At 38.0% G+C, this 13769-nt stretch overlaps 1 protein-coding gene across 2 annotated transcripts in view; it reads left to right on the forward strand.

Annotated features, from left to right (window-relative positions):
* The window catches only part of FOCAD (focadhesin), a 310232-nt gene that overhangs the window by 248658 nt on the left and 47805 nt on the right, over positions 1 to 13769 (forward strand). Inside the window, exons 28-31 of one of the 2 annotated variants that reach the window (XM_082843135.1) lie at positions 780 to 869; positions 6874 to 7021; positions 8899 to 9018; positions 10546 to 11018. In XM_082843135.1, coding sequence (XP_082699261.1) covers positions 780 to 869; positions 6874 to 7021; positions 8899 to 9018; positions 10546 to 10707 — 520 coding nt within the window. In that variant the 3' untranslated portion in view covers positions 10708 to 11018. Of the gene's footprint in view, positions 1 to 779; positions 870 to 6873; positions 7022 to 8898; positions 9019 to 10545; positions 11019 to 13769 lie in introns of those variants that run through there. The other variant, XM_082843138.1, reaches the window with a different exon arrangement.

Raw genomic sequence — 13769 nt, forward strand, 5'->3', positions numbered from 1 at the left:
TAGTCTTGGTTGGAGAAGATATTATTTAAAGTGCGCTCTGGCTGGCTGGCATTCCTGGGGCTGCATTCCACTCAGCATGGTCTGAGGCAGCAGCAGGAGAGCTGACATGTAGGGACCCCTTGATAATAAAGTGTCGGTGATGAAGCCCACAACTCTGCCTGAAAAAACAGACGTAGACCTACCTTTTAAGTTTTTTACTCTAAAAGTCATAGTTCTCACCAAGACAATTACAAAAACCACATCAATTACTGTATAAAGGCAGAAAAATATAGGGCTGGGTTTTACCCCCCTTTAAAAAAAAAAAAGAATAGAACTGAAAACTTCCATATTTGAGACATGAAATCAGAAGTTATAGCCTTTGCAAGAAAGATTTGGAATGATTATTGATAATATCAGCTTAATGGATTAGTAAATATTCTGAAGAAAATCACCTTAGCATTCCTAGAAATAATTTTTTGGAATTCTGAGCTTTGTTCTTATTTTTCAGTGATTTTAAAATTTGAATGAACTGAGAAAATGCAAAAGTAGCAGTTTTAGGGTTTATTGGTTTGCAAGTGATTATAATGTACAGAAACCCAATTATTGAATAAATTCTCTGACTCAGTTTCTCTGTCTACAAAATATATGTGAATCATCAATATTGTTATTTGCTACTTTTATATGTTTTTTAAAGAAATGCATTTTCAATAAAATATTGAGAGCAAAATATTACATAGTAAATATTTTGGACAGTTGAATGATTTTAAATAATTCATTTTTCCCTGTTGGTCTTTACCCAGTGATATATCTGGCCAACAGATGAACCTTCTTCTGATGAAGTCTTTGGATGCCCTGGAAAATTGCTGCTTTGACACTAGTCTTGAATACAAGTATGTTGATTCCGTTCCTTCTCTGATACTCAGAGATTGGTTCTTTCTTTGCCATAAATTTTACATTCTATGGTGAAATATTTGTAGGACCCGGTCTTGAATTCCTTTGTGTAGAGATTTCAGTAGTAATAAAAAAAATCTGTAATTAAAGCTTACTTGTTCTGAAACCCATGTTTCAGAAATAGGCGGTTTGTTTCCATACAAAGCAACAAATGTCATTTTGTGGCTGTCATTAAGTTACCCATACCTTAGATTCTGTCTTGTACTTTACCATATGAGGCATCTATCTGGGGACTTGTATGTATGACAACCTTTTTAAAATCTGCTGAAAATATTCTTTCAATTTGATTTGACTAAGAGAGTCTTTGACTCATGATTTGGATTTCCCTATGAAATCCAATGTCAGAGGAATCAAAATAGAAACAAGCAGAGGTTACACCAGAGGTTCCCAACCTCCTCAATATTAGTAGATCCCTTCTCCCCGCAAACTTCATGCTTTTAAAATATTTTGTCTGTTAAACTAAATATCTTAAGAGTTAATTTATTTTCTCATTCCAGTCATGAAAAACAACAAAAACAAAAAGGAATAATCAGAAAATACAAAACAAAATGGTGTTAAACGTACTCATTTAGTGAGGCATTGAATGTTTTAACTCATCCATGTGGCTTGTGTGGGATACATATTGTTTTATTAGGCCTTCTGAAATATTGACACCATTGAGAACCTGGATTGTACCTTTTTGGATTTCCCTATGTTTTGGAACTTGAGGTTTGGATCTTCTGGGGTTGAAGTTACTAGGAAACTCAACAGAGTATAAGCACTAACCTCCAATTTATTAACTCATTTACTTCATGCTATTATGGGCACTGTTCAAATATGAGTTAAATCAGTGTTTACCAAAAAAATCAGTGTTTAAATTTCTGGCCTTTAGGAACTTATGATCTAAAGTTACATTCATGGATGTAGCCTGTTAAGTTCAGACTAACAAAAGCATAAATGGTAGAAGTACTGCAAAGTATCACGTATTTCATCATGTGTAAATAAAGTCAGATCTTCACTTAGTAGGTGGTAGTTATGAGATCTTTCACATGCAGGCTAAGGTTGGATAAGAATGCTTGAAACACACTCACTTTATCACACTTTAAAGTTGAACACGTCAGAGATGAAATGATGTGTTAAGAGTGTGGTTTTGAGTATGGGCAAAGAGAGTTCGGTGGCATGATTCAAGTCTCTTAAATTTAGAAAATGATTAATGGAAGGGATAGGGTCATTTAACTGTTCAGGGGGCCGGTGAAGAGTTGAGTTTTTTGAGCCTAATTCATGTGTTGGTGGTGCTGCCTTTTACAGCCAAGGAGTAAGGTAAGTTTCTGTCCTTTCCTGTCCCCTCTCCCCCTCTTCCTTCTTTCTCCTGCCTTCCCACAAAGGTGTCCAACATATCTGTAGCTCAGGGTATTATAAAGCTGGGGAGAAAATGGTGATTAACATGCTGCACACTTTCAGCCAGCTGGAACAATCAGGAGTGACTCTCACGTATCAGCTCCATGAGTTTGCAGGAAGGTTGTTTGAGTGAAGGGAGGGCCACGCGGATAACTGAATTATCCAAAGTATGGGCATTTATGCATTTACAACCTTCATATGTCTAAGCATATGTAACTTTAAAATTAACTTTTTATATTAAGAAGGTTCTTGTTTCTTCATTCTTACCTTCTTTCTTGATTCTTACCTTCTTAATAAACATGTGTTTGGGAGAAGGAAAGGTGGGCCTCCATAGGGTATTGAGCCTGCAGATTCAAGTAGAATAGGGTCGTCAGAAATTTCCTGTCCATTTAGTAAAATCTTGCTTGCCTTTCAGTGCCAATTAGAAGCCCAGGTCCTTCAAGAAACCCTCCCTCTATTCTCTCCAAACTGTGTTTTTCCTAGTTAATGAAGTTTAGTATTTTGTCATTTCTAATGCTTTGTGGGTGTCCACGCTTAGGTAGGTCTCTCGTTGGTTTTGGGTTCCACTAATACTTACTGAGCAGCGCCATATTTTGCTAGGCCTTTTCACATCCGCTTCTCATGTAATTAAGCCCTGATTACAACCTAAATATTGATACTAAAGCAGGAGTCACCATCACTTCAGTTTACAGATGAAGAACGTGAGTCTAAAATAGGAGACTGGTTCAAGGTCACGCACTAAGTGGCAGAGCCAGGAGAGAAACCTAGGTAGTCTGACTTCAAAACCAGCTTGCTTTCTCTTGCTTAGCACAGCATGGAGAACACATTTCAGTAGAAAGAAAGCAGTTTGACACTTGACAGTGTGGTGTTGATTATTTTTTCTGACATGTGGATGTTGTCTATCATTGAAAGCAGAAGAGAGATTCTAACTAGGCCCAGACCTGGTTCATAGCATAAAGTATTCCCCCATCCAATGAGCTTGCAGGAGTCCGGGGCAGACCTCTCTCACCTGAAATATCGGAGGCGTTACCCAAAGGTAGTTAATAGATCTGGGAGCGTGCTATCTCGAGTGATAGAATTCACCCAGAGCAAATTTACCACGCTTCCTTGGTTTAATGGATGTGTCCCTGCTGAGAGAACCGAGCACCTGGTGTGGTGTTTGGGGTCCTATCACTTACATTTTGCTGCCATCTAGTGGTACGTATTACACCATTTCAATCTTCACAGCCATAACTAGTGATGTTATCCATCAATGACCTGAGCATTGGTTAATTACTGTTGAGCTTTTACAAATATGATAACATTTGTATAGCACTTTGTAAAGGGCAAAGCACTATACAAATGTTAACTGTTATTAGAACTAATTATTAGATGGCCTAGTACTTAATCTGCAGAATAGCCTACAATAAACTAGGGAATTGAAGATTCATCTCTTGTTAATTTTAGAAAAATATATCATGTCCCAGTTGATATAGCAACACACATATCGGAATTATGAGCATAGCTTTTAAGACTCAGAATTTCCTTTGCCAGTGATATTTTAATACACTTGGATAAGAGATTCAAATAAGTAATGACATAATGGGGCATATCATCCTCTTTATCATTTATTAGTATTCTTATAGGAGATTTATGTTAGCAATTCCCAAACCTCAATTTTATATCTAACACAATTTATTTCATCTGTTCAGGACACCAACACTTAAGTCCTTTTTGTTTTCAGTGGACAGAAAGATGTGAAAGCTATCTCTGCCCAAGTTATTCTTGGTTTAGAGCTGGTAGAGCAGTGAAGCTAGAATGAGGGAAATGTGCAGATATGCTGAACTAAGCACCTAGAAGAATCTTTAAGACTTAGGACAAAAGATACACACATTAAAATGTAGAAGATTTGGAAGTCAGCAGGGAACATCAGGAATGAAGCTTTAGGACTACCTTCTTGTACATGCTGGAACAAATGAGACAAAGTAGAAGGAAACAGTTCAGATGGTCAACAGAGGCACACAATCTAACGTATTTTTGTTGGCACCCATATGTACTTAGTTAGACTATATATTCGTATATCATAACAGTCAGCTAATAACCAAATGAATAGAATCGTTAGTGACTGTTAACCTTGCCCAAGAATAATTCTGCTGTGATATATTTTAGGTAAATGTAAACTAGAAACCGGGATGTCTTTTTCTAGACCTTTGTGCCCATGTGCCTTGAGATGGTGAGAGAGGAGCTTCAGTCCAGGGGTAGAGATTTTTGTGTGCCCAGATAGCCAGAAAAGCAAGACCTGTCTATTATTCGAAGAAGATGAACCCCAGTAGTTAAGTGAGCTTTGAGAAGAATCTTTTTGCCTCATAAACCTGACACCTCTTTCTTAAATTAGTCAGGCAAAAAATAGAAATCGAGTTTTCTTGATTGAATCTTGGATGATATATTCAGTGAATTTTACCACTCATAAATTTTGCCTCCAACTGAACATGAAAATCAAGCCTTGGGTTTTTTTTTGGGGGGGGGGTTCCCCCCTATAGATTTTTCTCTCCACTTTAGATTCTCTTGAAACTAAAGAGAATTTGGTCAGTTCTTCAGCATTCAGTAAATGTTGGTTGAATGCCTCTCCCTGTCAAGCAGTGTTACTAGGTGCCACAAATACTGTAGTGAGGAAAAAACAGAAAAGGTACCTACCCTCATGGAGCTTGCAAGCTAGTGAAGGATGTGGTCAGTAATCAAATCAGCTCCCAGATAATCTTCATCGGAGTGTATCATTAAAATTGTCTGAAGTAAATTAGTACAAGGTACTATGGGAAAATATTAAGGAGATTCCCTGCTGGGCCAGGGCAGGTATCCCTGAGGAAGTAACATTTGAAATCCTAAGCATAAATAGCAGTTACATAATTAAAGAGGGAGCAAAAGTTAAATTTTAAAGTATTAAATGATATTTGTCTAACTATATCTTTGGGCTGATTTCAGGTTTTCATATGCATCAATATAGAAAGATGGCCAAAAAAAACCTTTCCTGTAGAGTCTAAATGAAAACAAAGACTTTAAATCCATTCTAATCAGCAGCAGCCTTTCCTCTTTCAGAAATGTGATTTGTCTCAAAAGCACACAGTGTTCAGATGTTAGATGCTGATTTAACTCATTGAAATATGCATTATGCTAGTTGAGCTGGTTGTTAAGTTCATGTAAGCAGGAACAGCAGTTCTGCCTGACTTGGATTATTGCTGCAGTAGCTTCCTGACAAAGGATTTTCTAATGCCAGGTCGTTGTGCAATAGAACCTAGGAAAACACACCTGAGGCATGTTGCCTTCTCATAATCATTCCATCGTGGCATCACACAGGGTGCCGGGAGGGGCCTGGGTTTGGCAGTTGGAACAGAAGGTTGGAAATCAAAAAACCCTGTCTTCTGTCCATGCTCTGCTGGAAACTCTCTGCGTGACCTTGAGCGAATCCTGTAGCCTCTCCATCCTCTTGGGCATCTCTCATCGGATGTGGAAGCTCCGTTGGCACAGAGGTGTCAGGGGAAGTAACTAACATGTTCAGGAAACTATCTGAAGGTCTTGACGCCAGCCAAAGCGATAGATGCTATATAAGAGCAAAATGACATAACATACGGGCATTGAAATATGTTATTGGAGAAATGCCCTGGAATGTCTTCTTAAGCAGTAGATATCAGGAAGAGAGGCAAGCCAAACCAGAGTGAGGATGATTTCTGAAAAAGTCAGCATTTCCTCAACTTGAAAAACAACAATGATGATAAAAACTTTTTCAAAAGAGTAAAAAATTACCCCCAAGCCACATTTATCTTATCACACGAACTAGAAGTTTTCTGGGAGAACAATTCTTTTCTTTAAATGGATATGGATTCTTTCAGGAGAACTGGGGCACAAAGCCCAAGATTCCAATTGAATTGTCACATGGGGTAACTTTTGACAAGCCTGTCATTTGTCCATTTTCTCTTCTGACCCAGTGGTACTCGGAGGGATCAGAGGGGAGAAGAGGATTAATGTCATTGTGCACAGACAAATACACAGTTTCTTTGAGACAGAAATTCCACTTGTTGAAGTTGACTAGGAAACATGAAGCACTTAGCAGTACCTCGTAATTATGCCTTGCATTTATCTGCCCCTCCTCCCCCCGTTATTAATCAGATGGCCTCAGCTCATATCCTGAAATTTAGGCTCTTCTCTCTTTATGCAGTTAATCATAGTGCACTCAGCATGATTGGGGGGGGGGGCAGTCAGTGGAGAGAGGACCACGGCATTTCTCTAAGTGCAGAGATAGAACTGGTTTGATTAATTTTTATGCCTCCTTCTCTTACAGAGTTTGTCAAACTATTTCATGTATTTATTTGTTTTCTCCATTGGGTACATAGCACTGGCATGGGCCACGGACACATTTTGATGGGGGGGGGGGGGGGGCGTTGGTCATGGAATACACCTGTACACCAGGCAGCAGAATTAGAATCCAGCCATCTTACCTCGGGTTGTAGAGCACTGGTAACTCCCATGATAAGTGAAGAGCAATGGCGTGGATTTCTTACGATTTTCACTCCTCATCTCTTTTTGGCATCCAAGCACGGGCTGTGTACTGGGAGTTGGACTTGTCCTGTCCCTCATGAGCCACAGTAGCCGAACAGAGTCGCGAGTTCACGTGGCAGCCTCGCTTCGGAAGCTCTCCGTGTACCTAGATGACAGCGGGGGCCAGAGCAGAACCTTTCAGGAGGTAGGAGACCAACGTTCCAGTTTCCTTCCCTCTGCTGGCTTTTGTTTTCCTCTTGCTGCTTATTTTCTACTTCTCCTGTTTTGGTAACTCTGAAATTAAATCCTTCCTCAATTTCAGCTGGGCTAAGGAGAAAATCTGAGTGGCAAACAACCTACATTAGATCATAAGGTTTTCAAATAGTGCAGCTATTTAAATCAAGTTAGACTTACATGTGGCATATAAGAGCCTTTAGTGAATACAAAAACCTAACTCAGTATCACTAGAAGGCAGTTTCTAAGAAGAGCTGCAATTTCTGGAGGAAGGTTAAATGGAGAATTTTTAGAATTAGCCTCCATCCAAGTATAACTTTAAGAAATGGCCAGGAATAAGCTTAAGAAACTGCGGATCGAAAAGGCATTTGATTTTTTTTAATGTCAGTTAAGCATGAAAAATTATTGAGGAAATTCCCTTCACCACACTTAATGAAAAGATTTTTCTGTGATGGTGTAAAAATATGCAGAATTGGGATCCTGGGCTCTGGTCTGTGTGTTGACTGGGTTGAGCAGGACATCTGAGGCCTGTGTGTCTGTGAGCCCAGGTGAAGCCGCGCCGCTGCAGGGCTCTTCTCTCTGGGAGGAGCCTGGGCCGACCTCTTGGCCTCACTAGATTCTCCGTCTCATTAGAGCAGATCCTATTTTCCCCCGGCCTGCCCACGAGCTATTGATGAGCACATAATGGCTGCTGTGTTTCCCTGCTCAGCTCCTCTGCTTTCAGCAATAGGACTTGTTGAATCAGTGAATTTCTTTGGGGCACAGAGGGTTGCAGTTTTGTTCTAAGACATGCATCACATTTCCATTTTTAAAGCAGTGCAGAGCACAGTTGGAAAGTACTTTTTTTTTTTAAGCCGAAGGAGAAAATGTTACAACCACGGAGCAATTTGATTAATAAATGAAAGCAAGGTTTTTATATTTGATGCATCTGTCTGCCTTGATGGTTTGATTTAGAAATCCTCGAGCAAGCAATTTCGGTTGTTCCTCCCCTCTGATTTTTATTATCCAATTTCTACCTTAGAAACTGCCTCTTTTTTTCATGCTGTTATCAATCAGTGTGAGGAGTTGAACATTTCTACTTTGTCTTAACAGCATCTTTGTGAGGAAGGGATTCATCATGAAAATGCAAGGTAGCAGGGAGGGATGAATAACCTTGATTTGGGCAAACGGAAGCTCAAATAGTTGGAGTGACTTGCTTAAAGTTACTTAGCCAGTCAGTGGTCAATTTGGGATATACACTCAAGTATTGTTTCTACTCCCAACATTTAAAAAAAAATTATAATTTGTTCATTTATTCATCTATTTATTTATTCATTTGCTTATTAAAATCACACCCGTGCTCTGAAGTGAGTAGTATTATCCCTATTTTACACAATTTATCCGACTCTAAAACCCACCTTTCTCGTCCGTCATGTTCCACTACTTCTACTAGGGAATCTTCGTGTAGCAGCGTTTCACTGCTTTGAATTTCCTCTCCAGTTTGGCCTTGGATCAGAGCACATGGCCATTAGTTGTATCCACTGGTGATGAAAATCTACTTCTACTGTTGAGGGAACTTTTTGATTTAGCGTCTAAAGACCCAGGTTTGAATCTCGCCTCTGTCACTTGCTAGCTATGTGTAATTGAGCCTCGAAGATTTTTTCCAGAAAGTAGCCATAATGACCCCCATCTCATAATATTGTTATGAAATATAAGCTAGGCAGCAAAACAATGCCCCGTCTATGGTGGGTATACTCGAATCCAAACCTTATGCCAGGGATAAGTTTGACAAAATATTCGTGTCAACTAAACCGTGTTCTTTTATTTCCCCTCATGAAAACACGTGTTTCTCTTGTCTTTTCTTCTCAGGTCCTTGCCTATACCCTCAGCTGTGTATGTACATCCGCATTCAGTGCCGGAATTATTGAGGCTGTAGAGGCTGAAGATATTATGAATAAGCTTCAACTGTTGGTGGAGAACAACCAGCAGGTTGGAATTTCTGGTTATTTCTCAGTGGGTCTCAGGCTGCTGCTAAGTCTTAATTCTAATTTACTCTGAATTAGACTATAATGTGGTATGGTTTGTGCCCGGAACTGAGGAACTTCTAACTCTTGTCTTGTCCACAGCTATAGCCAGTATCCACAGACATCTTTTTCTCTCTTTATCCCCTATAGACATTTTTTCTTTTTTGGTCTGAGTACAAAAGTCTTTACTGGCTCTCCAGCTATTGCTCTGTATTTATAAAATCTTAAAACACGTGGCTAGGGAATATAAGAGTTATGTAAGGCTGGAAACAAAAATTCGTAACGATAGGAATACATAGAGTAATCTGATAAAGTAAAGCCTCAGCAAGTTCAAGGCAGAGAAACTCTGCTCCTGACTAAATATATAAGAAAATTTAGATTCCTGCAATTTAAATGAAATACCCTTAAAATATTCCCTCTGAAATATTAGTCAGCCTTCAAAAGGAAGAAAATTCTGACATACACTATGACATGGATAACCTCAAGGACGTTATGCTAAGTGAAATAGGCCCGTCACAAAAAGACAAACACTGTATGATTCTGTTTATATGAGGTATTTAGAGCAGTCAAAAGCATAGAGACAGAAAGTGGAATGGTGGTTGCCAGGGGCTGAGGGAGGGGGAATGGGGAATTATTGTTTAATGGGTACAGAATTTCAGTTTTGCAAGATGAAAAGAGTTCTAAAGATGGATGGGAGTGATGGTTGCACAGCATTATGAATGTACTTCATACCACTGAACTGTACACTTAAAAATGGTTAAGATGGTAAATTTTATGTTATGTGTATTTTACCATAATTTTAAAAAATTGAAACAAAAATGTTCCCTCTGATCACACAGGCTCTAGAATTTCCCTGTTTGTATTTTGTTTGCTCAGTTCTTTGTTTTTTAGATTTCTCCAAAGTCTTAATATTGGCCATAGTGGGTTACTGCAGGATTCAGTCCAGGTTTTAAGCCTGTGCTGTCTTGTATTGTTATTATTTTATGGTTGTATGCCTGTTCACTTACAGTCAGAATAGATTTTGCATTGTGAATCAACTATACTTCAATAAAAAATTAAATTAATGTAAAATTAAAAAAAAAGAATAGATTTTGCAAACACCAAAATATAGAAGTTTGCATATGCTGTGCTCATTATAGAATATTTTCTCCTCTTGTTTGGGGGTTGACTGGGCTTGGGTGATTTACCTTGGTGTTTTCACCCTAACCTCCTTCTTAGAATTTGGATTGTTTGATCCAAGTCAATCAGTAGTGCAGTATTCTTTTCCTAAAATAAACGACTAACTGAAGCCAAATTCCATACAATTAGACTGCAGTTTCTGTTGCAGACTGGTGTAGATTTTAAAAATCTGCAAATCTCTGATTTTCAGATGGAAACAGAATGTGTCTATAGGAAAGGGAGCCCTTAAATGTGCTTGTTTTGCTGTATATGAACGTTCCTGATCTGTGCCATTCTTTTTTTCTTACCTCTTCTTTTAATTTATTTTTAACAGACTTCAGGTTTTGCCCTGGCGTTAGGAAACATAGTTCATGGTTTGTCTGTGTGTGGACATGGAAAAGCTGAAGACTTGGGCAACAAACTGCTCCCTGCCTGGATCAGAATTGTTCTAACAGAGGTAGAAGGACCTCCTGCATGTTATTTTATAGTTTTATAAAGGAAAAAGAGCTACTTTATTGGACCATTTATAGGTGCTGCCAAGATATATAGCTTAACCATAAAAGAATAGGCAATTTCAAATGAAAGAGACACATGTACATTTTTTTCCTTTTTAATTTAATTTTATTATTATTTTTTTATACAGCAGGTTCTTATTAGTTATCTATTTTATACATATTAGTGTATACATGTCCATCACAATCTCCCAATTCATCCCACCTCCACCACTACCACCTGCTTCCCCCCATACATTTGTCCTCTACATGTGTGTCTCTATTTCTGCCCTGCAAACTAGTTCATCTGTACCATTTTTCTATATTCTGCATATATGCATTAATATACAATATTTGTTTTTCTCTTTCTGACTTATTTCACTCTGTTTGACAGTCTCTAGGTCCATCCACGTCACTACAAATAACCCAATTTTGTTCCATTTCATGGTTCAGTAATATTCCATTGTATATCTGTACCACATCTTCTTTATCTATTCGTCTGTCGATGGGCATTTAGGTTGCTTCCATGACCTGGCTATTGTAAATAGTGCTGCAGTGAACATTGGGGTGCATGTGTCTTTTTGAATTATGGTTTTCCCTGGGTATATGCCTGGCAGTGGAATTGCTGGGTCATATGGTAATTCTTTTAGTTTTTTAAGGAACCTCCATATTGTTCTCCATAGTGGCCGTATCAATTTACATTCCCACCAACAGTGCAAGAGGGTTCCCTTTTCTCCACACTGTTTCCAGCATTTGTTGTTTATAGATTTTCTGATGATGCCCATTCTAACTGGTGTGAGGTGATACCTCATTGTAGTTTTGATTTGCATTTCTCTAATAATGAGAGATGTTGAGCAGCTTTTCATGTGCTTGTTGGCCATCTGTATGTCTTCTTCGGAGAAATGTCCATTTAGGTCTTCTGCCCATTTTTTGATTGGGTTGTTTGTTTTTTTAATATTGAGCAGCATGAGCTGTTTATGTATTTAGGATATTAATATTTTGTATGTTGATTCGTTTGCAAATATTTTCTCCCATTCTGAGGGTTGTCTTTTCGTCTTATTTATAGATTCCTTTGCTGGACAGAAGCTTTTAAGTTTCATTAGGTCCCATTTGCTTATTTTTGTTTTTATTTCCATTACTCTAGGAGGTGGGTCAAAAAAGATCTTGCTGTGATTTATGTCAAAGAGTGTTCTTCCTATGTTTTCCTCTGAGAGGTTTATAGTGTCCGGTCTTACATTTAGGTCCTTAATCCATTTTGAGTTTATTTCTATGTATGGTGTTAGGGAATGTTCTAATTTCATCCTTTTACATGTACCTGTCCAGTTTTGCCAGCACCACTTACTGAAGAGACTGTCTTTTCTTCATTGTATATCCTTGCCTCCTTTGTCATAGATTAGTTGACCATAGGTGTGTGAGTTTATATCTGGTCTTTCTATCCTGTTCCATTGATCTATATTTCTGTTTTTGTGCCAGTGCCATATTGTCTTGATTACTGTAGCTTTGTAGTATAGTCTGAAGACACGGAGTTTGATTCCTCCAGCTCCGTTTTTTCCCCTCAAGATTGCGTTGGCTATTCGGGGTCTTTTGTGTCTCCATACAAATTGTAAGATTTTTTGTTCTAGTTCTGTAAAAAATGCCGTTGGTAATTTGATAGGGATTGCACTGAATCTGTAGATTGCTTTGGGTAATATAGTCATTTTCGCAATATTGATTCTTCCAATCCAAGAACATGGTATAGCTCTCCATCTGTTTGTGTCATCTTTGATTTCTTTCATCAGTGTCTTATAGTTTTCTGAGTACAGGTGTTTTACCTCCTTAGGTAGGTTTATTCCTAGGTATTTTATTCCTTTTGTTGCAGTGGTGAATGGGATTGTTTCCTTAATTTCTCTTTCTGATCTTTCATTGTTAGTGTATAGGAATGCAAGAGATTTCTGTGTATTAATTTTGTATCCTGCAACTTTACCAAATTCATTGATTAGCTCTAGTTTTTTGGTGGCATCTTTAGGATTATCTGTGTATAGTATTGTGACATCTGAAAAGAGTGACAGTTTTACTTCTTCTTTTCCAATTTGTATTCCTTTTATTTCTTTTTCTTCTCTGATTGCTGTGGCTAGGACTTGAAAAACATAAAAATACATGGTTTTTATTCTTCCATTTGTTAATATGGTGTATCACATTGATTTGCCTATATTGAAGAATCCTTTCATCCTTGGGATAAATCCCACTTGATCATGATGTATGATCCTTTTCATGTGCTGCTGGATTCTGTTTGCTAATACTTTGTTGAGGATTTTTGCATCTATATTCATCACTGATATTGGTCTGTAATTTTCTTTTTTTGTAGTATCTTTGCCTGGTTTTGGTAACAGGGTGATGGTGGCCTCGTAGAATGAGTTTAGTAGTGTTCCTTCTTCTGCAATTATTTGGAAGCGTTTAAGAAGGATGGGTGTTAGCTCTTCTCTAAATATTTGATAGAATTCACCTGTGAAGTCATCTGGTCCTGGACTTTTGTTTGTTGGAAGATTTTTAATCACAGTTTCAATTTCATTCCTTGTGATTGGTCTGTTCATATTTTCTATTTCTTCCTGGTTCAGTCTTGGAAGATTATACCTTTCTTAGAATTTGTCCATTTCTTCCAGGTTGTCCATTTTATTGGCATAGAGTTGCTTGTAGTAGTCTCTTATGGTGCTTGGTATTTCTGCAGTGTCCATTGTAACTTCTCCTTTTTCATTTCTGATTTTATTGATTTGAGTCCTCTCCCTCTTTTTCTTGATGGGTCTGGCTAAAGGTTTATCAGTTTTGTTTATCTTCTCAAATAACCAGCTTTTAGTTTTATTGATCTTTGCTATTCTTTCCTTCATTTGTTTTTCAGTTATTTCTGATCTAATCTTCATGATTTCTTTCCTCTACTAACTCTGGGTTTTGTTTGTTCCTCTTTCTCTAGTTCCTTTAAGTGTAAGTTTAGACTGTTTGTTTGAGATGTTTCTTGTCTCTTGAGGTAGGATTGTATAGCTATAAACTTCCCTCTTAGAACTGCTTTTGCTGCATCCCATAGGTTTTGGATTGT

The sequence above is a fragment of the Leucopleurus acutus genome (genome assembly GCF_964270905.1).
Source record: "Leucopleurus acutus genome assembly, chromosome: 7".
NCBI lineage: Eukaryota > Metazoa > Chordata > Mammalia > Artiodactyla > Delphinidae > Leucopleurus > Leucopleurus acutus.